The 20,840-nt window shown below is 37.1% G+C and overlaps 1 protein-coding gene across 2 annotated transcripts in view; it reads left to right on the forward strand.

Moving 5' to 3' along the window:
- HERC1 (HECT and RLD domain containing E3 ubiquitin protein ligase family member 1) overlaps positions 1 to 20,840 on the forward strand; it is a 177,983-nt gene that overhangs the window by 103,034 nt on the left and 54,109 nt on the right. For both annotated transcript variants that reach the window (XM_023757829.1, XM_023757830.1), the window contains exons 31-39: positions 1,573 to 1,728; positions 2,579 to 2,685; positions 3,210 to 3,320; positions 4,692 to 4,868; positions 8,778 to 9,017; positions 9,693 to 9,776; positions 14,437 to 14,957; positions 16,478 to 17,253; positions 18,499 to 18,697. In XM_023757829.1, coding sequence (XP_023613597.1) covers positions 1,573 to 1,728; positions 2,579 to 2,685; positions 3,210 to 3,320; positions 4,692 to 4,868; positions 8,778 to 9,017; positions 9,693 to 9,776; positions 14,437 to 14,957; positions 16,478 to 17,253; positions 18,499 to 18,697 — 2,371 coding nt within the window. The remainder of the gene's footprint in view (positions 1 to 1,572; positions 1,729 to 2,578; positions 2,686 to 3,209; positions 3,321 to 4,691; positions 4,869 to 8,777; positions 9,018 to 9,692; positions 9,777 to 14,436; positions 14,958 to 16,477; positions 17,254 to 18,498; positions 18,698 to 20,840) is intronic.

Here is a 20,840-nt window from a genome sequence, read left to right on the forward strand (position 1 = left end):
TAAAATTCTTAATTGAAAGGTGTACCCTTCATTTCAAATGTACTATTGATAATGAAACACAAATTATATCAAGTTCTATCAACCAGTTTTATATATAATGTCTCCAGGCATTAATTAATTTAATTAATTTAGTGTCTTATAGAAATACTTGCTTGGGAGTAAGGGGGGTGGATAGGATGGATGCCTCATAAAAGAAATTCTCCCAGGTTTCTCCACCAAAAGCTAAAGGTTCATTGAACTGGATTTTGAAGGAATGTGTTGGAGTGAGATATGTGGGTACTCAGGGCAGGCTAATAATTTTATATTCTTCAAACTAATATTATAAAAAAATATTTGCTTATTAACACTTAAGTAAAGAAGAGGTAGAAACTGTGTAGAAGAAATGTAGAGGAGTTACTAGCTTTTCCCCTCATATCGTTCCTAGCAGTTTAGTCATGGACTTGCACACCCATCTCAGTAAAACGTAAGTCCTCTAGTTAATTAGACATCTGTGAAGATAGATTACTGGCTATCTAAGCATGCCCCTTAGTGGCAGGGGTTGGGGGCCGGGGTGAAGGGGCATGCTTAGATGGCCAGTAATCTATCTATCATCCATCTATCTATCCATCTATCCGTCTATCCGTCTGTCTATCTATCTATCTATCTATCTATCTATCTATCTATCTATCTATCTATCACAAGTGACTTGTCTGTGTTTTCCTTAATTTAACATGCCAGGATCTTCCTGAAAGAAATGCTATATACACTTGTCTTTAAATTATTAAGATTTTCTATGTTTTAATGCCCCTTGGGGATTGACATTCTGGGCAGTTGCCCCACTGGCACACTTTCCCCTGGTTCTGAGTGGGACTTTGCCAGGACAAGGAGGTATTAAAGGTTGGATGATGAGAGACCATACCATGGTGTATTACAGGAAGAACAGATGGTTCTCTGGCTTCAAAAGCAGAGGGTGGAGGGAAACTATGAGACAAGAGAAAGGCTGGTGCTGATGCTGATGGGAAAACTAGGAAGTTTGGTTAGGGCAAGTTTGTGTGAAAAATCTTACAGATTTTGAGCTCAGGCAAACCAGAATCAGGCCTAGAAATTTGCTTCTTTGTAGAATCTGAAAATACAGTCTTTTTTAGAGATATGATTCTTAATTTGACTGGTGGGGTGGAATCATGAACTTTTTGAAAATGTGATTAAATTTATGAACTCTCTTATTAGTCATATACACATGCATACATAATTTTTCATACATCTTCCACTAATTCTGTCCAGTAGAACTCTAGACTTGGGTAGGGAACTATTGTTTTATAGAATAATATTAAAAATATATAGAAAACCAAGTATACATATTTTATTCTAGCAACACACTGTTGTACACAGAGATAAAAGATGTTTTAAATTTGGCTTTATTTTCTGTCTTTTCCCCATTCTGTTATTTAAATTGTAAAAATTCAGCAGCAGACAATCTAGACGTTAAATTTAGGTTTTTGCTTGCTGCAATCTAAATGTAACTTATTTGATATAAGGCTATTTCCTGTTTGTTGGCTTTTGACTATAATGTAAACTTGTCTCTTCATTCTTCAGCTGCTCTTAGGAAGCAACATGCAGCCGAACTGCATCTGGGGGATTTTCTAGTTTTTCTTCGCAGAGTTGTATCTTCAAAAGCAATTCAGTCAAAAATGGCTTCCCCAAAGTGGACAGAAGTGCTTCTGAATATAGCGTCTCAGAAGTGTTCTGCAGGTATATTACTTTTGTCTTGTTTTAGAGTATTTTTATACATAACATGTGTTTTATTCAGATAATGCCAGACTTTAACAACATCGGATACTTGACCTGATTTCAAGACTTTTTTTTCTTGTTTTATAAGTACTTTATTTGTTGAAAAGAAAACTAATTTTAGAAGTAAAATTGATAGGAATTAATAATAGAAAATAGCCCTGTACAAGATCATGGATTTAATTGAGAACTTGTTCCTGTTTGTTCAAATTACAGTAATAAAAATAATCAGAAAATATCCTGTTTAATATGATAATTTGGCACAGATTTTGATTATCAGAATACAAATCTGAATGTGTTCATTCTTTCTTACCATGATATGATTACTTTGTTTTGCTTATAGCTTCTCATTGTGCTTACTTTAGGAACGTACAAATTGCTTACTCCCATTAATCCTAACAATCTCTCTGAGGCAGTCAGGTCAGTCAGAGAAGAAGCAGTGAAAGGGTATGATAAATCTTAGCTTTAGAGATTAACAGACGTGTTTAAAACTCTACCTCTGCCTCCACTGAGCTGTGTGGCTTCATCAAATTAGTTAATGTTTCTGAGCTTCAATTTCCTCAGCAGTAAAATCAGGATATAATACTGTAGGGTTTGTGAGGATCAACAAAATTATGTGTATGAAATCCATCGCACAGTAACCTGGCACATGGGTATGGGTATGGGATGAGTCCAGAATTATTGTGATAATAAGTTGAAGTGAAGTCCATTTCACCCATATATGCTTAGCAGCCTTGAATATTTTTTCAAGAAGCTCATTTAAACTTTGAATTTCAGTTACATTAATAATAAGAAAATGTCTTTCCTTCCTTAGGTATTCCTCTAGTTGGTAACTTAAGAACAAGGCTCCTTGCCCTTCACGTCCTTGAGGCTGTGCTACCAGCTTGTGAGTCTGGTGTAGAAGATGATCAAATGGCCCAGGTTTCTATTTTTAAAGTTGTTAGAAAATGTTTTTGACATCTACAACATGATTCAACCAAAATCTAAACCTAGAGTTTCTTCAGTTGTAAATGTGTCATTTTCTCAGTAGCAAAACTTCTACTTCTGAGATTCCTTTCTTATAATTTCATCTCTAACCAAGGAGAAAGAAATTAATGGGGTGTAAGAAGGAAGGGATAGTGAATGCTTACAAGGTCAGAAGGAAAGGAAAATCTATGAAATTTCTTACTAGGTTTGGGCATCTACAGAGAAATGATGAGGTTGTGCGGCCTATTCAGAGGTGTATATAGTGAGGCAACATGAGGGCAATGTAACCCACTTTCTAGTGAGTTAATACTCTTTCTAAAAAAAAAAAAAGATATTTAACTTACAACCACCCAAAGTAGCTGTAGGACATTGATATAATAAAATGTTACATGTGACTTAGTATTATAGTTGAATGATTTTATTTTTCCTAAACTTAAAATTACCTTTACAAATTTTATTCTTTTTCCTTCAATAAATAGGTTGTTGAACGCCTATTTTCCCTTTTGTCGGATTGTATGTGGGAGACACCAATTGCTCAGGCCAAACATGCTATTCAGATAAAGGAAAAAGAACAAGAAATAAAACTACAGGTAATCGATTTTTCCCAAAAGGTATTTTTAGACAGCACAAGTGAATATCCTGTCTCTTGATTCCTTTTCCTCTGAGGAACCTTGTTCTATCCCATTATTCTGTTTCCTTTCCACATCTTCTCTATTGTCCTACATTGCTAAGCTTCTCAGAAGAGTACTCTTATACATGTTTCAATCACTTCCTTACTTCTCATTATCTCTTCAACCCAATTGTTTATCTTCCATCAAAGTATGGAAATTAAATGACAAAGCTAAGTGTTAAATACAGTACATTTTTTTTCTCCCTGTCTTACTTGACCTTTTGAAACTCTAGCCTTCTATTATTTTCAGAACACTGCCTTCTCCCAGATCTTCATCTATTCTCTGCCAATTCTTGATTCCTTTTGGAGGCATTTTTCCTTTGCAGCCACTTTCTCTTTGTCTTCATCTCAAACTTTGGTGTTCCTCAGGGTTCTGTTCTTAGCTTTTCCAGCAGTCTCAGTCACATCTGCCTATGTGCATTACCTTCCAAATTTAAGTGCTAGCCCAGGTGTCTCCCCCTCAAACCTTTACCCCTGAATTCCTGGGAACTCTAGACATCTCCTAATGTCCCTATCCATGTAGTCAGTAGGCCTTATTGATTTTACCTCCTAAATAGCTTGAACCCATCCATCTAAAACTACCTAATTCTTCTTTTGGTTTTCAGATTTCACACTTTTTTCTGGCTTTCCTTCTGTCTCAGTAAAATGGCCTTTTCTTACCATTCTCTTTTATTGGTTCTTCCTCTTCTATTTAATCTAAGTGTTGGAGTATTTCTTGGGAGTAAAACTTAATATTAAAATAGCATTCAAGGCCTTTTATGCTTTTGTTTCATTTTCTCTTTGTAGGCTCCTTTTCTGCCAATCTCATCCTCCAGAACTTCCACATTGCTTGCAATTACTTTAAATCAATGAATTCTGTTGCACCTTCATACTTTGACACATGCTATGCATACTGCCCTAAATGCCTTTCTCTCCTTTGACCAGCTTCTAAAGGCCTTCTCATTCAGGACCCAGCTCACAAGTTATTCTCTTTTGAATGCTTACTTATCCTTTCCAACCATAGTTAGATACTTAAACTTTTATCTTGCTGCTATATACCTGTTATGTAACTTCTGTTATTCTCTTAGCTACAATATTGGTCATATTTATTTGTTTCTCTATCCCCTAATTGAAGCTCTTTATGGGCAGGGGCCATGCTCTATTTATCATTGTGTTTTTATTGCCTACACATTAACTGGTATGTAGTAGATACTTAATAAATATTTCTAGGCTGAAACCAAGCAATTTTAGAATATATATTAACTGAGATCTAGATTACTGCATAATACTGACCCAGCTTCCTTTCTGGTAGAAGCAGGGAGAGTTGGAGGAAGAAGATGAGAATCTCCCTATACAAGAAGTATCCTTTGACCCAGAGAAAGCTCAATGTTGCCTAGTGGAGAATGGACAGATACTAACTCATGGCAGTGGAGGAAAAGGATATGGATTGGCATCAACTGGAGTAACTTCTGGTTGCTATCAGTGGAAGGTGCGTAGAATTGCAAGTAGTTTTTAACATTTTGTATTTTAGTCCTTTTTCCAGGTTCTTTTGAAAAAATGTATGAAATTACTTTTTAAAAAACCATTATACGTAAATATTCTATCATTGTGTACTATGTTAATATAATGGAAAGTGAGTGAAAAATATACATAGCGTATACAGGAGGCAACCAATTCATGTTTCTCTCTCTCTTTCTCTCCCTCTCTCTCCTCCTTCCTCCCTCTCTAAAAACTAATAAAAAAATAAAAAATGTTTCAAAATAGATTGACCAAATTTTCTACCTCCTTTTATCATAATCATTTATCCAGTGAGCAGCCTAAGAAAAGATCCATCTCTTTCCGGGTAGAGCTTCATCTACTAAGGCATGTATATCGGAAGAAAGATGAGACATGTAGAGATAAGCAAATAAACCAAAAAGCTGAACATAATAAGTCAATAGCAGTGGGAAATTCCCAAGAAGAGGTCAAGAGTCTAATTTGTTAAGAGTAATCAGAGCGGTCATACACCCTGTGGTGGTATACCCTCTCAACTTTCAGCTTACAGTAAGAATCACAAGTTAGGAAGGTAATCAGTTTCTATGTCAGAAATCTAAGAATAAGCCCTTTCCCAGGGGCATTTGCAAGAGATCTATACAGTCCAGCCAGAATCCATGATGTTTTCATAGTTTATGATACCAGAGAGAAATCCAAAATCTGCAATAGTCCCAGAGTTTGAGTTTTGTCCATTGGGCCTTTAGTTGAGCACAGTTCATGTTGGGTTGAAACAGCCCATAGCAGACAGTAACAGGTTTTAACTTAGAGTCAGGTCCAGGCAATTAGAATCTGTGAATTCAGGATTCTAAAAAGCTAGCAACTTTTTTGGCAGCAAGAAATCCTAGATGTAGTGCCATACAGCTGTTTTTTAAAGTCCAAGTGATAAGGCTTTCCTAAGCCCTTTTTAAGCATTGTCAGTCTGAGTCTAAATTTACCCACTCAAAAAATAGGCACTTCAGGCTGAATCAGACATCTGATTTTACAAGAACTCATTGGCAACTAAAAACTTCTTTTTACAACTCTAAAAATATATCTATGTCTTCATCTGGAGATTGCTATTCTTTTTATTTTGTCTCCCTTTTTCCAGAGGCTCCAATAGGCAAAAACCATAGCAAAATATCATCAGTTATGGATACCTGTTTTATTTCTAATACTTAAAGAGTTTAAATTCCAGTATACCCACAAGTGGCAAAAAAAACAAGGAGGTTGTGTCCCACGAGCATGTTTTTTCTTTGCAGCTTTAACTGATCAGGACGATCTCTTAGCATTTATGAAGTTACAAGCCTATAACATTTTACATCCATTTTTATCATACATCCAGATGCAGTAGCCATAAAACACAGCTGTTTTTAAATTTTACTTCCCCCGCTCAGATCCCAAGTTTACTGAAACTTTTACCAGTAAATTTACCCTTTATAGGGTAATTGATTGGATAAGAGGCACTGCTACAGCAGTGGTTGTATCTAAACTAAAGAAAATAGTTGGCATGGCTTTTTTCTTTTTCTTTCTGTAATCTTTTTAAAGCTTTGCTCTAGCCCTAGAAACTGATTTAATACCCCTTTCCCTCTCTTTTGGAGGAAAGAGCAGCATACAGTTCTCTTATTTTTGGTCTACCCAAAACTCATCTTCAGGGATGTTGTTATTGTTAACCTCACCCAAGGATATTCTTTTCCTTTTTTTTTTTTTCTTAAGAGAGAATGGAAGGGGGGACAGAAAGAGAAACATTGATGTGAGAGAGACACATCAATTGGTTGCCTCCCCCATGTGCCCTGACCAGGGTGGGGATTGAGCCTGCAACCGAGGTACTTGCCCTTGATCGGAATTGAAGCCATGACCCTTCAGTCCAAGAGCCAATGCTCTAACCAGTGAGCCAAACCGGCCAGGGCACCTTCAGGGATTTTTTAACTTTTCCCAGCCACCTGGAGAAAAGAGCAACTGCAAGCTAATGTTTATTCTTTGGCCTATCTAAAGTCTATTTGTTGGAATATTTGGGTCCTTTCTTTTTCTGTCTAGAGTCAAAAACAACAAATTTTCCCTTGGCTTCTCTTTTTCTCTCACCCCTTTGGCGGTCGAATGATCCTTTCACAGGGGTCGCCTAAGACCATCCTGCATATCAGATATTTACATTACGATTCATAACAGTAGCAACATTAAAGTTATGAAGTAGCAATAAAAATAATTTTATGGTTGGGTCACAACATGAGGAACTGTATTTAAAGGGCCAGAAGGTTGAGAACCACTGCTAGACGCTGATGATTTTCCAGCCTGAAGTGCATATTTTTGAGATGGATCTGTTTTTTTTGTTTGTTTGGGTTTTTTTGGATCTGTTATTTTTTAATTCTATAGGTAACTTTTACCTCTCACAACAGTTAGCAACTCACCTGCTATTTCATAACAGGTGTAACTCCGTAGCCATCAGGCACCAGAGTTTTGTCTTTCCCTACTTCTCTTTTTTTCCCCAAGTGAGACTATAACTGTATTTTAATGAGCTGGAGTTGGAGTGAATCTCATGGTTGCCATCACTGTGTTGGAGACCCCCAAGATTATCCCTATATTCAAAGATTTGTTAGAAAGACTTATAGAACTCAACATGTAGTTGTAGTTACGACTAAGATTTCTTATAATAACTTTGCTTATTAAGGACACATAGCTGGATCATAAGGGAAAAAGATACAGGTGGAATCTGGAGGAATCCATATGCAAGCTTTCTTATGTTCTCTCCCTCCTATGAGAGGTCACATGGAACATACTCTTTACCCAGCAACAAAATGCAACAACATGTGTGTGATGTTTTAGGTAAGGCCGTTAGAGACTTAACACCCAAGATTTCTACTGGGTGCTGGTCATGAAGGTATGCTCTGCCTGTCATGTACCAAAATTCCAGACTTCCAGAAAGAAAACAGGTTTCAACATAGACCACATTGTTTGTTCAAACATTCTAGGCCATGCTTACCACTTTGGGACAGTTTTGATCAATGTAGGACATTTTACCAGTTGAATTCCCAGATATCAGCCAAGGGCCTGTGTTACAAGCATGCCTTTTTAAAGATAGTGGTCTCAGGCCTGCTATATTAACTCTTTTCTGCACAGAAGTATACACGAGAGTTGTTAGATAATTTGTATGTTAAGAATTGAAGCTTCCCATTAATAATTTTCTGGATTAGATATACTTTCTCAGCTTCATAATTAAGATGTAAGCTAAAATTGCTTATTTAAAATAAGTACTCAAGCTAGGGAATATTATAATAACTATGTATGGTATTAGGTGGGTACTAGACTTATTGGGGGAATCACCTTGTAAGTTACAGGAATGCCTAACCACTATGCTGTATACCTGAAACTAATATAAAATATTAACATTCACTAGAATGTCAACTCTAATTGAAAAATTTTTAAAATAAAATAGCTAAATGTTCTACAAGGTAAAAATTTATTTTGTTGAAAAATCTTTACAAAATTATGAAATATATTTTATTCATATATTAGTTTCACTTGGTCTAAAAATAAACTTAGGCGCTAACTGGTTTGGCTCAGTGGCTAGAGCATCGGCCTGCAGACTGAAGGGTCCCAGGTTCGATTCCGGTCAAGAGCATGTACCTTGGTTGTGGGCACATCCCCAGTGGGAGGTGTGCAGGAGGCAGCTGATCGATGTTTCTCTCTCATCGATGTTTCTAGCTCTCTGTCCCTCTCCCTTCCTCTCTGTAAAAAAATCAATAAAAATATTTTTTAAAAAATAAAAATAAACTTAGGTTTCCATAAGTGGATAAATATTATTTATAAATATATTCCTCAGTATTGATTTATGCAGTTAATAGTATATGAACAGATTTTTTAATATTAGTGAATGTTATCATTTTCATTTTAGTTTTACATTGTGAAGGAAAACAGAGGTAATGAAGGCACGTGTGTTGGAGTTTCTCGTTGGCCAGTACATGACTTTAACCACCGTACTACCTCGGATATGTGGCTCTATCGGGCCTACAGTGGTAACCTCTATCACAATGGAGAACAGACTCTGACATTGTCCAGCTTTACTCAAGGAGATTTCATTACCTGTGTGTTAGATATGGAAGCCAGGACCATTTCCTTTGGGAAAAATGGAGAGGTACTAAAACTCATTCACAAGCATTGCATGTTTTCTTGTTTTTATTTACACTCAAATCAGTTTTCAGATGCTAGTTATTCAGTTTATGGATTATCCATTCTTCTTTGCCTTTCTCTGATACTTTTTGGTTCTTATATATTTACTAGAGGCTCGGTGCACAGATTTGTGCACTGGTGGGATCCCTTGGCCTGGCCTGCGGGGATCGGGCCGAAACTGGCCCTCTGACATCCCCTGTTGGGTCCTGGATTGTGAGAGGGCGGTTCTCAGGTGATGCACCCTGGAATCGGGCTCCCTCTTCTCTGGTTCTGGGTGCATCACCTGAGAATTGCTGCTGCCAAGTGACCACAGCTTGGCAGCTCCTGCGTTGAGCATCCGCCCCCTGGTGGTCGGTGTGCATCATAGCTACTGGCCGGTAGGCTGGTCGCTTAGGCTTTTATATATATAGATCACCAAATCAACAACAGAAAGATGGTAAAATTTCAGTAACATGGTTGAAACAGACAAACAAATTAGGATTATTTATTATGTGTAGAGTTTCCTTGGTTAGTAAGGTTAATTGAGATTTGGCTGTAGTAACTTTGTTCTGTTTCCTAAGAGCTTTGAATCTTTTGTATATTACCAATTTTTAAAAATATTTTGTTTCCTTTTCTTCTCATCATCTGTGCCACACTATAGGAACCAAAATTAGCTTTTGAAGATGTTGATGCAGCAGAGTTGTACCCATGCGTGATGTTCTATAGTAGCAACCCAGGGGAAAAGGTAATGAAACCTCAAGTCTAAAACATAAAGTATTTGTTAATACTTGTTAACATCAAATAGAGCTTATAAATATAAGTTATTTCTACCATTAAAAATTCCTGCTCAGGTAATTTACTATTCTAGAAGAAGGTTAGATTTCTTTTAGAAATTGCCTTTGCTTTTTATTAAGGCACTATTTGATATTCTGACAATGTGAATAGAGTGAGTCAACTTTCAAGTATATGTGCAATTATAACAATTATAGAAAATAGTTTAGGAGATTAAAAATGGTGGCAGAGTAGGAGGATGCTGCATGGACATGTTCCCAGGAACAAGCTGGAATTACTGAAATACAGAAAGTCTTCCTGAATAATCAACAGACTATTCACAGGAGAGAACCCAAGGTCCGAAGGTGGAGACCGAATAGAGACTGGTAGGAGGGGCAGAGGCGCGAAAGGCCTAGCCAGGCTCCCACAGACTGCAACTGAAGTAAGTCCCAGAGAGATAGCTCAGCTGTGGGGGGGGTACCACTGAGAACTCTGGGATCTAATCCCGAAGCCGGGCTCCCCATCAGAGAGCACCAAATCTGTGGAGGGTACCCACATAACACCTCGCTGTGAAAAGCAGTGGGGTGCTGTCTGCCACGGAGTGGCAGCTGAAAGTTCGGGCACCCTCTTGAAGGGCCAATGCACAAAAATTCCCTGTGGAACCACCCACCTTGTGCTCTGGCAGAAGGAGGGTGAAGTGGACTGGAGCTGTGAGAGCAGAATCCAGGACTGGGGACTTGGGGGATAGAGCTCAGAAGGCAGACACCCCAAGTTTCCTGGACTGAGCCATTCCCTCACACAGCAGAGGACATCTTTCCTACATAGACACCTGCCTTGCCTGGGGTGAAGACAGTTGACCCACCCTATTGGAAAACACCTTGCCTTGAGGCCACTTAAGAGATTAAAAGTAACAATTAGCCTCCAGGCAGAAGCAACTGCCCCACACTGTTGAAAAAACTCCTGCCACACCTGAGGATGATTGCCTGGGGGCAATTCAAGTCAGAATCCTATTAGTCTGTAGACAGAAGTGGTCTCTGGAGGCTTTGAGTCTTTGCCTGCTCCAACTAGTCAGAAATAACCTTTAACACTGTCCGGCACTAGAGATTGAGAGGTGTAGAGAGGATCTACCTAACACATAGTCACAAACCCAAACAGACAACCAAAATGAGGAAACAAAGACTCCCCAAATGAAAGAACTAGAGAGTTATCCGGAAGAAGAGATAAATGAAGCAGAGATATAAGAAATTTATCTGAAACAGAGTTCAGAGTAATGATGTTAAAGATGCTCAACAGCATGAAAAAAGATATAATAACTATGAAAAAATAACAGTCTGAGATAAATAATGACATAACACAAATAACATATTGGAAGGGAATACACAGCAGATTAGGGGAAGCTGAGGATGAAATGAGTGAATTAGAGGACAGAGTTGAAAATACCACTCAATTAGAGAACAAAAAGAAAAAGCAATTAAGAAACAGGAGGACAGCTTAACGGAGCTGTGGGACAAAGTGAAACATAATATTAGAATAGTAGGTGTGCCTGAATAGGCAGAAAGGAAGAAAGGAATAGAGAAGGTGTTTGAAGAAATAATGGTAGAAAACTTCCCTAACTGGTAAAGGAAAAAGTCACACAAATTCAGGAGACACAGAGAACCCCAAACAAGAAAAACCCAAACAGACCCATGCCCAGACACATCATAATTAAAGTGCCAAAAATTAAAGACAAAAGAGAGAATCTTAAAGGCAGCAAGAGAAAAGGGATTCCCATAAGGCTGACACCTGATTTCTCATCAGAAACTCTAAAGGCCAGAAGGGAATGGCATGAAGTACTCAAGGTAATGGAAAGCAAGGATCTGAGATCAAAATTACTATATCCAGCAAGGCTATCATTCAAAATAGATGGCCAAATAAAGAGCTTCCCACACAAAAAAAGGCTAAAGGAGTTCATCACCACCAAGCCAGCATTACAAGAAATGCTAAAGGGATTGCTTGTAAGAGATTGCTAAGAAGAAGAAACAGAGAGAGAAACCTAGCCATAAGTACCTCTCAATAATAACCCTAAATGAAAATGGATTAAATGCTCCAATCAAAAGGTGTAGGGTAGCTGAATGGATAAAAAAACATGACCCAACTATATGCTGTCTACAAGAGACCCACCTCAAAACAAAAGACACACACAGGATGAAAGTGAAGGGATGGGAAAAAATTTCCCACGCAAATGGAAAAGGAAAGAAAAAGCTGGAGTAGCAATACTCATATCTGACAAAATAGACTTTAAAATGAAGACCATCACAAGAGACAACAAAGGTCACTACATAATACTAAAGGGATTGATCCAACAAGAGGATATAATCCTGATAAACATTTATGTACCCAATATTGGTGCACCTAAATATATAAAAAAACTTCTAGAGGACTTTAACGGAGAGATTGACAACAATACAGTCATAGTAGGGGACTTTAACACCCCTCTGACTTCCTTGGACAGATCTTCTAAAAACTTAACAAAGAAACAGAGACTCCAAAGGACACTCTGGATCAGATGGATTTAATAGACATTTATAGAACATTTCATCCCAATGAAGCAGACTATACATTCTTCCCAAATGCACATGAATCATTCACGAAAGTATGGAATTTTCTCAAAAAATTAAAAATGGAACTCCCATTTCACCCAGTAATCCCACTTCTAGGAATATATCCCAAGAAACCAGAAACACCAATCAGAAAGGATATATGCACCCCTATGTTCATAGCCGCACAATTTACAATAGCTAAGATGTGGAAACAGCCTAAGTGCCCATCAGCAGATGAGTAGATTAGAAAACTGTGGTACATTCTACACAATGGAATTTACGCTGCAGTAAAAAAGGAACTTTTACCATTTGCAACAGCTTGGATGGAATTGGAGAGCATCATGCTAAGCGAAATAAGCCAGTTAGAGAAAGATAAATATCATATAATCTCACTCATTTGTGGATTATAATGAACAACACAAACTGATAAATAAAAATAGAGCCAGAGGGAAAAATACTAGAATTTAATAGAAATAATCCTGTTATTTGCAGATTTTTAATATTTCCTACAACTTTTGTGATATCATACTATGTTAGTATAGTTTTGGTAATATTATTATACTTAAAGTTCTTTTATTCTTGAAATATTAATGTTTATTGCATGTAATATTACATGTAAGATCATTTTTCTTGAAAAATTGGTGTTTATTGCATGTAACATTATCATATTTAAAATCATTTTTCTTGAGATACTAATATTTATTCCATGTAACATTATTATATGTAAGATCATTTTTCTTGAAATATTAAGGTTTATTGCATGTAACATTATTATATTTAAAATTGTTTTTTCTTGAAATAAAAAAACCTGAAAAATGAAATAAAATGTACCATAAAGGATTAAAAAAAGAAGAAGAAGAAAATATTTTAGGGATAATCTGGTTCATTGGCAATTATGAATATGAGAGAAAAATATAGAAACAATCTTAAATGTAATCAGGTATTAGCAGAATAATGGATGTTCCAACTGTGGTGGGGAAGCTACCTTTCATTTATTCAGTTGAGGGGGTTCTCAGATCTTGTAGTTGGTATAAATTCAATCTCTAAACCTTTGGGAGGACTGTATTAAAGAGATACCCTTTCATAAACTCTTTTTCTCCTCATCTAAAACTTAGGCCAGACAGACTTCTCTATGGTGTCCTATACTGGTGGGTCCATTTGTTTTCCACCCAATCCTTTTACTTGAGGATGTTGTGCAGCCTAGATCTGATATTCAGAATTTCTAGTTATTCTTTAGTAGAAAGTTTTCACGCTGTCTCATATATAATATTTCTATAATGGAAGGCCTGGACTTGGTAAATCCTAATCATGAAAGTTACATTTTAGTCACTGCTTTTAACTATATTTTTTAAATTTTCAAAAGTTATAATTTCAGGCTAACCATTGACATTTTTGAACATTTACTGTGTCTGGCATTGTAGTAATAAGCATTTATGTGCATAGTCTCATTTAATCTTTAAAATAACCTACTATTACTATTAAAGTAACCTACTAGATGAAAAAGCTGAGGTTTAGTGAGATTAAATTTTCTAAGACTGTGCAGAGTTATGGTTTGAACTAAGTCTTGCTCTTCTTTTAACCTCTATAAGTCATACTTGAAATGTGTGTTCAGATTGGGACTACCCCAATTATCTAGATTTATGATTTTCTTTCTGCCCCTTGAACAATATAAGATGGTCCCAGGACTCAGTATTATTCTGGAGTCTTGAGGATGAAAGAGAATAGATCCTCAAGGCTTTTTTTTTTATACTAAATTGAATTAGTCACATATACCTTAGTCTGTATCCATCTTTCGTGTGGCCACACAGTTCTGATACTTACAGGCTTCAGGAATTTTAAATGACTGGGCAGCTTATTTCAGAGAATCATAATGCTACTAATTTAAGTAGATCTGTAATATTTGCTCACTCCTTACTGGGGCCAGTGATATAATACCAGGTATTAGGAGGCCAAACATTAGTTTCACATGAGATTGCACATGTCAGAATTTATAGTGACTAATAATTTGGGAGAACTATTACTATTATGTATTTTCCACTCCTTTTTCTTTTACAGGTAAAAATTTGTGATATGCAGATGCGTGGCACACCACGAGACTTACTTCCAGGAGACCCCATTTGTAGTCCAGTAGCAGCGGTGTTGGCAGAGGCCACTATTCAGCTTATCCGAATCCTTCACCGAACAGACCGTTGGACTTACTGCATTAACAAAAAAATGATGGAAAGGCTGCACAAAATTAAAATATGTATTAAAGAGTCAGGTCAGAAGCTAAAGAAAAGCCGCTCGGTTCAAAGCCGAGAGGAAAATGAAATGAGAGAGGAGAAGGAGAGCAAAGAGGAAGAGAAAAGTAAACATAATAGACATGGCCTTGCTGACCTCTCAGAGCTGCAGCTGAGGACCCTTTGCATAGAGGTGTGGCCGGTGCTGGCAGTGATAGGAGGAGTTGATGCTGGTCTTAGAGTTGGAGGTCGGTGTGTTCACAGGCAAACTGGGCGCCATGCCACACTGCTGGGAGTGGTCAAAGAGGGCAGCACGTCTGCCAAGGTCCAATGGGATGAAGCAGAAATTACTATCAGGTACGATCTGTTGAGTTATACTTGTTACAAATGAGTATGTAATGGTGACATGGGCCATTGCCTATGGGCAGTGAGAGATTATGTGTTTAGGTGAGCTGCCAGTTAACTTTTTTAAATACTTTTGTTCATATAGTTGTGTGTGAGTACTGTGATTTCTAAAGGAATATTTCCCAAATTTGTGTTCCTTGGAATACTAGTGGTTTATAAAGTTTATAGTTTCTGTTTTTTGTTTTTTTTTTGAAGAAATGGTAAGCTCACTAGTTTATGTTTAACTGGGATCTTTTCTTCTATTTTTCATTTAGTTTCTTGCTTTTTGAACATTTCCATTACTCACTGGGATAGAAAAAAAGCCAGCCAGGAGATCCATTAATTACATTTTGTGTAGGAGGTCTTTGAATGTATGACAGAACATTTTTGTGACTAAAATTAGGTTTGGGATTATCTGTGATTTTAAGTATTCTTTTTAAAAAAAATCTTTTTATTGATTTTTAGAGAGAGAGGAAGGGAGAGAGATAGAGAAATAGAAACATGATGAGAGAAACTTGATCAATCGGCTGCCTCCTGCATACCCGCTACTGGGGATCGAGCCCACAACCTGGGCATGTGCCCTGACTGGGAATCAGATCAGTGACCTCTTGGTTCCTTGGTTAAGTTGAAACCAAGACTTAGGTTAATAAAACAAATGTTTACCACCAAACTTTTTATACTTGCTAAAGCTTTCTATTACATTTTGTATACTTATAACATTTTTAAACATCTGGAAATTCTTGCCAAATATCAGGAAATATGTGATTATATTTTTGCTTAAACTATAAATTAGAAGCATTAATTGAAGATTACAAAGCAATTTTTTTAAAGAAACAATGCCTTCTCTGGGATAGGTTATAAATGGCCATTACCTACATAATAAGCTATATTTATTATACAGACTTTCCAAATAGCTTTCATCAGGAATTGTCAGAGAACATCTAGCCCACCTCCTGTTTTTATAAATAATATTACATAGCCACACCCTTTCATTTAGGTGTATCATTGGCCACTTTCACACTATTGTGGTGGGGTTGAAAGATTGCAAAAGAGATTGGCCTACAGAGTCTAAAATATGGGGTGGGCAAAAGTAGGTTTACAATTATTCCTGTGGAAAAATGTATAATACAAGAATAAATACTAATGCAAGAATAAACTCTGTATTTCATGTACCCACACTGTAAACCTCCTTTTGCTCACCCCATACTTACTTTTTGGCTCACAGAAATTTTGCTAATTTCTGGCTTACATTATATTATGGTAAATATTCTTTGAAAGCACATGCACATCTCATTGCTTTTGCATTTAACATCACATCTCCCCATTTTCTCATAGTAGACTAATTTTTCTCTGTAATGTCTTCTCTAGCTTGTGTAGATTATTCTCTGTAGTGTGTACATGATGCATCTTATTTTGTCTACATTATATTCTGTACTTTCCTCCTGTCTATCCCTCACTTGCTTCTTCCTGTGTCATTCTGATCTTTATTAAAGCTTCCCAACTTTTTGGTCGCCTAGTGATACTCCATTGTATAATCTGGAACCCTGTGAACCACTGCCTTTTGACGTGGCGCGATTCCGAGGCCTGACGGCTTCTGTGCTGCTGGACCTCACGTATCTGACTGGCATTCACGAAGACATGGGCAAACAGAGCACCAAGCGACATGAAAAAAAACACCGACATGAGTCTGAAGAGAAAGGGGACATTGAGCAGAAAACTGAGAGTGAATCTGCTTTAGATATGCGAACAGGCCTAACATCTGACGATGTCAAAAGTCAGGGTACCACAAGCTCCAAATCAGAAGGTGAAATAGCTTCATTTTCTTTAGATCCAACCCTGCCAGGTGTGGAATACCAACACCAAATAACAGAAGGAAAGAGAAAAAATCATGAACACATGTCCAAAATCCATGACATACCCCAGACAGAAATCAGAGCAGTCCAGTTGTCTTATCTCTACCTCGGTGCTATGAAATCACTTAGTGCTCTTCTTGGCTGTAGTAAATATGCTGAGCTGTTGCTGATACCAAAAGTTCTGGCTGAAAATGGCCACAACTCAGACTGTGCAAGCTCTCCAGTTGTTCACGAAGACGTGGAGATGCGTGCAGCCCTGCAGTTCTTGATGCGACACATGGTGAAGCGAGCAGTCATGCGGTCCCCCATAAAGAGAGCATTGGGATTAGCTGATCTGGAACGAGCTCAAGCCATGATCTATAAATTAGTGGTCAGTGGGCTTTTGGAAGACCAGTTTGGGGGCAAAATTAAGCAAGGTATGTTATCTGATTTTTTTTTAATGCTTTTGTGCTGTTGAAATTATAATTGTCAGAACTGATGTACTCTATAAGTGATTTATAAAAAAAATTTTTTTTGGCAAAAGCAATTTTCATGTCATTTTTCCTTTGCAAGGTGAACAGTTCTTTTTTGTTTCTTTTATATTAATAATCTACCTATAATTTTCTGTTTTAAATCTATAAAGCATTCAAATTTAATAATTACTACTACATTGTGTAAAACTGAAATTTAATTCATGCCACAAAATATACTCAAGTATTTATTGATATGATTCAAAATACATATTATTCTGATGACTTCTCAGAGGCATTTTAAAGGATTACTTTTATAGATTCTGTACTGTATGTAAAAAAATCTAGTTTTATCTTTTATCCTCACCTTTGGAGATAATTTGAATTCTAAGATTAAAATGAGATTCATTCAGTAAATATTTATTGAATGCCTACCATGTGCCAGGTACTCTTCTAGGTTCTGAGGAGTCAGCAATGACAAAACAAAGTCCCTTGTTGTAATGAAACTTCAATTGCTTTTATTCTTTCATCCCTTCCTTTTTCTCTTTCTCCTTTCCTTTTTCTTTACTCCCCTCCTTCCTGTCTTAGCTTAGACAGTGAATAGGCAGAGAGAGGTGCATGGTGCATTTAATAGGAGTGTTAAGATCATGATGTTTATGAAAGTATGTGGCCATTTAGCAAACCTTAATAGAATTAGCTATCTTTGTAGCAACAACCCCCCCCCCCCCCAACTTTTAGGAGTAGTTTGTTTTGTGAGCCATTGTCCTTTTCAGAGCATGGAGTTTCTGTCTAGGTTTTCATAATCTTATATTTACATGTCTTCATCTTTGCTTGCTTAAAGACTGAAAATAGGCATCAAAATAAAAGTGCTAAGGAAATACAGTTTTAATGATAAAATATCTTTAGGGAATCTCTGGTCAAATCTCACATACACAAATGAGACTTTTTGTTGTTGTTTTTAAGAGAACCTTTCCTAACAAAAAGAAATGAATAATTACAAGGGCTGGTTCCTTTTTTTTGGTCTGTAGAGTCTACAATTATGAGGATAATAGTGAATTCAGTGTAGATGTAAAAACATTTTTTCTGTAAATCTTTTATAGAATTGATATTTATGAAATATGTTAGAAACTTTCCAAGTTAAAGGTTAAAAGCTTCCCATTCCCATTTGAAAGAAAAAAAAATCCTTACCACTTTCTTAACCTTGGTTTATAGAGATTGATCAACAAGCTGAAGAAAGTGACCCAGCCCAGCAGGCACAGACTCCAGTTACCACTAGCCCATCAGCCTCGAGCACGACTTCCTTTATGAGTAGCTCGCTGGAGGACACCACAACTGCCACCACTCCAGTCACTGACACAGAAACAGTGCCTGCATCTGAGTCCCCAGGAGTGATGCCACTAAGTCTCCTCAGGTAGGGAAGTTAACCTTTAAATTGTGCCATATTTGATGCCTATGGTTATGAACACATAGGTATTCTCTTATGAAGAATGTGCCCAACTAAATCAAGGTGTTCTAGAGTTAGAAGGAATCTAAAGGATCATATGGTCAAACCCAATTTACTGAAGTTGGAAATGTCCTTCAGAAGAAGTTTAACAACTTGCCCAAGTCTCATAGCTAGTTTTGGTCCCAGATCTAATCAATGGTTCCATTGCCAATCAGGTACTCCAGCACTATTCTATCTCCGTATAATGGTTCTTTCTTTTTTTGGCTAGGCTTTTGAATATGTTTTCCCTGAAAAAGTAAATACTTGTGTTTTGATTGTTACAACTTTAAGAAAGAGCTTGCCTCCATGAGTTAATTTTCTTTTCTCAGGTTATTTTCCCTTTAGAATAATTTCTTTATTCTTTATTTCTTTCTTATTATAAGATCAAGCAAGTCTACTTTTCAAATGAAAGAGCGTGTCTTATGATGCTTCTTCAACCAACCCTATTTTAATAGATTTATAAATTTCAAATAATGTTCCAGTTTCCTTTTGCTTCAGTTTGCCAGATGTATACACAAACCAAAACCTTGAGAGAAGATCTCTAGGGAGGGGCTGTTTTGTGAACTCTCTCACCGAGGGCTTAAGTGAAATAAAGGGAAGGAAAATGAATAGTATCCTTTTTTCTTATTTCTTTTTCCCCTTCTCTTAATTGACGGGTCACTATTCTTCCCCTGTGTGTACATTGACTTCTTAGGGAGAGTGGCTATTATTGTAATGATTCTCAATATTTGGTGTTCACAAGAGCTACCTGAGAGGCTTTTTAAAGCTCTGGGGATGTATTCCCCAAGTCTCTCACTAGGTCTGGTGGGGGCACATAATTTGCATTTGAATTGTTTCCTCAATAATTCTGACGCAGTGGCCACACATTAAGAATTATTGCTCTGTCTCATGCCCTCTCCCCCCTGGCATGAGTGGGGGGATGGGAGGCAATGTGGGGATAAGGACACATATGTAATAACTTAATCAATAAAGAAATTTAAAAAAAAGAATTATTGCTCTGGTTTGGGGCAGAAGGAGCACTAATCCTAGTAGCTACCATTGCCCAGTCCCCACACATCTCCTCCCTCTTAGCTCTCACTTAAGTAACACAGATCCAGGAGGTGCTTCTGTTTAAGAAAGCAAGAAGAGAGAAATGATAGAATATTCTAATATGGTTTTTAATTCCTCCAGCAATTAATAGAATTCAAGGCATCCATAGAGGATCAATAGCACCGTGACTCCTTTTGCCTTTCAAGTTCTGTAGTGTAGGCATGGGATTCAGTGGTACAATAATGCTCCCTTGCTCCCAGAACCATTCACCAGGGCTTGTGACCCCTCCTTTCTTCTTAGTCTTTGTTTTCCTGTTATTGACTGGGACTATATTAGAGCTGCAATTGTGTCTGCCTTCCGAATATCAGAAATCAGGGAACAACTGCCTCTTACACGAATATGATCTTACAATTATTTGATTGCATCGACAATGCTTTCTTGATGCTTAAAAGTTATTAGTTCTATTGAACAAATCAAAAGAGCAGTCAGTCAGTGAGGAGCTTCCTGGACTTTCTTCTTTACCCAGTGTCTGCCTTCTCAGCCTGAGGGGTCTGCCTCTCTATATCTTGTCTCCTTTACACAGCTGGTATCTCATTCTTATGCTATATTTCAGTTGTGCTGGGTGACTGAGCAGTTATCTTTTCTTTTGGTAACTTACCTATAGATTATTACTTGGAATCCATGTGAATAATTTCATGGCTAGCTAGTGAACTTATGTTTGAAGTAATTGTAAGTCATCTATCTTTACAAGTTTTTTTTATCCTGTAACTGCTGTATGCCTGTCAAAATACCCTGTCATCTTGGTATTATAGTAGAGGAAAGCTCCCTAAAGACAGGGATTTAAAAAAATGTTTTGTTTATTGCTGTATTCCCCCACATGCTATGTTATTGGCATTTTGCTGAACAAATGATAAGGTATTATTACTTGTATAGATTACTTTGTATTACTTGTATAGATTATCTTATGAGATAATGATTTTTAAAACTGTGGAATCTTCCTCACCCCAATTAATTATAGCTAACTTGTGTAGTTTTCCAGGTC

Source organism: Myotis lucifugus, unplaced genomic scaffold, assembly GCF_000147115.1.
Source record: "Myotis lucifugus unplaced genomic scaffold, Myoluc2.0 scaffold_115, whole genome shotgun sequence".
Classification (NCBI taxonomy): Eukaryota; Metazoa; Chordata; class Mammalia; order Chiroptera; family Vespertilionidae; genus Myotis; species Myotis lucifugus.